Source organism: Pinus tabuliformis, chromosome J, assembly GCF_031772625.1.
Source record: "Pinus tabuliformis cultivar Carrire ecotype Pingquan chromosome J, CPIR1, whole genome shotgun sequence".
Lineage (NCBI taxonomy): Eukaryota > Viridiplantae > Streptophyta > Pinopsida > Pinales > Pinaceae > Pinus > Pinus tabuliformis.
This window is the reverse complement of record NC_142295.1, coordinates 1,158,502,457-1,158,504,644: the sequence shown is the minus strand read 5'-3', so window position 1 is coordinate 1,158,504,644 and position 2,188 is coordinate 1,158,502,457. Positions and strand designations below refer to the sequence as shown.

The following is a 2,188-nucleotide window of genomic DNA, read 5'->3' as shown; positions in this document are numbered from 1 at the left end:
CTAATTTACTTTCCTTAGAAATTACCAACACCAATAATGTTATGACATATTTAAAGAAATTACCACCACCAACAATGTTACGACATATTTAAAGAAATTACCGACACCAACAATGTTATGACATATTTAAAATTTATTATAAGAATATTCATATATAGATTTTGAGAATTCGTTACAATTTTTTATTTATTTTTTTCCAACATTCAGCACTTTAAATAAATTTAAATAAATCTTGTATCAAGGTAACAGTTGACTTGAATCTGATATTTCTGCCAAAATTGTGACTAGAAATTATCGTTTTAGTTCCGAATGACCTTCTCCGATTCTGAAATGACATTTGCTGGAAAGGTAAGTAATGAGATAAAGATAAAGATAACGCGTATGGTGGGAGAGGAAACTGCGTGAACGGACCGTGCCTCTCCCCACATGTATATTGAAATGATCATGAAGCAACAACTCGTCTCTGGATACCAAGACGGGCTCCGCGCATGCCTGCCTATTTGTCTCCCAACCGCTGTCTGCGCAGGAACATCGGTTGTTGCAGCAAGCTTTTGTTTTGTTTAGTGATTAGGGTTTCGTAATTTGCGTTGATATATTTATTACATGGGACAGCATTGTGGAGGTGGGCAAGAGGCGGCGTGGATGGCCGGTTTTCGACGGATATATTTGAGCCACCTGGTGGCCGTGCTGCGCCGTTCAAGAATCCATCGATGCGCGACCAAGAGCTCCGTTCGAACCCGGGCAGTGAAATTGGCTGCGGATCTCTCACTGGCCATGACGGGAAGGGGTCTAAGCGCGTGGCGCCAGGCCATCCTCTGCAAATACCATTTAAGGCAGAGGAAAAGCCGTTGCCAACGGCGAGTAGTGAACTCCAGAGGGAATTCCCAGGGAAAAAGGAAATCGACGTCTACCAAAGCCAGACCCTGCAACCAGAACACTGCTCGCAGGAATTCTTGCAGGCAGCTGCCTGGACGGGACTCCGGGGTAAGGGGGACCGCAAGCCTATTTTCACGTGATAATTGCGATAAAGAAGCAGGAGGCATCGCCGATTCTCGTATGCAGACACTTAGGGCGCTCGTGCCGGGAAGCCAGGGATTGGACACGCCCATTTTTCTAAGAGAGTGTGCGGACTACATCGTGGCGCTTAAGATGCAGGTTCAGGCCATGAAAGAACTGGCAGACTGCTACTCAAATTCGGAAGCTCATGCTGCTCGCAATGTCTCAAAATAATGTCGCGAGCTCGAACCTGGGACTGCACAAAGCGACGGGCATTTTGCGCACAGCTTCAGTTAGTACAATGGGTATACGTCGCAGAGAGAACAAAAAAAATTGTGATAGGTAATCCAATATGTATATGTCGCAGAAAAAAAAAAAAAATTTATACCGCATTAGTGGGTGGAGGGTTTCTAAGAATATCATCTAGATAGTCTGGTATTTGGATTTAGAAATTGGTTTAATTTGTTGAATATGTTGCAGAAAGAACATAAACTCTTGCGTTATGTAGTATAATGTATATATGTTGCAGAAAGAACACAAATTCTTGTGTTAGGTAGTTTAATGTGTATCTGTTCCAGAAGGAACCGCACATTCTTATACTGCATTAGGTGTGGAGGGCTTCTAAACTCATCCTCTACATGGTCTGGTATTTGGATTTAGAATTTCGTTTAATTAGTCTGCCAATCGAACTGGTCTTTGTAAATCTTATATGCCCGTGTAATCTACGGGAATTCTTCTATTCATCCAGCTTAATTCTCCTCATGAAATATAAAATTCTATGTATTTTCTGTTTCCATTCAGCCAAGAAACTAATAAATTGTCAATAAAATTTCGTATTATGCTTTAGGGTTCTACGAACTGCGAATTTCGATTTTTATGGTTGTCTTTTCCTACATTATGTGCATCATGATTATGACCGGAATTATGTATCAAATAATTTTTTTAGCGTGTTGTTTAATTATTTTTCACGCGGTGCAATTTGGTTGAAATTTGGTGAAACATTTTTTATCATATTTCTTTTTATTATTTATTTTATTTTTTCACTAGAAAAATCATAACTTTTTATTAATAATAAAAAATTACATGATTGTATTTACAATGTGCATTCTTTTACCGTCCTCATAGAAAAATCAGTGAAATGCTAGGGCCCCTAGAATCAAAACCGAAAAACATAGAAATAAAATTTATTTCA

At 39.4% G+C, this 2,188-nt stretch overlaps 1 protein-coding gene across 1 annotated transcript; it reads left to right on the top strand.

Annotated features, from left to right (window-relative positions):
- Positions 1 to 357: 357 nt before the first annotated feature.
- On the top strand, positions 358 to 1,820 carry LOC149231199 (transcription factor bHLH148-like). The gene has a single exon (XM_089376223.1). The coding sequence runs from the start codon at positions 604 to 606 to the stop codon at positions 1,228 to 1,230; it is 627 nt and encodes a 208-aa protein (XP_089232349.1). The 5' UTR covers positions 358 to 603; the 3' UTR covers positions 1,231 to 1,820.
- Positions 1,821 to 2,188: the final 368 nt, after the last annotated feature.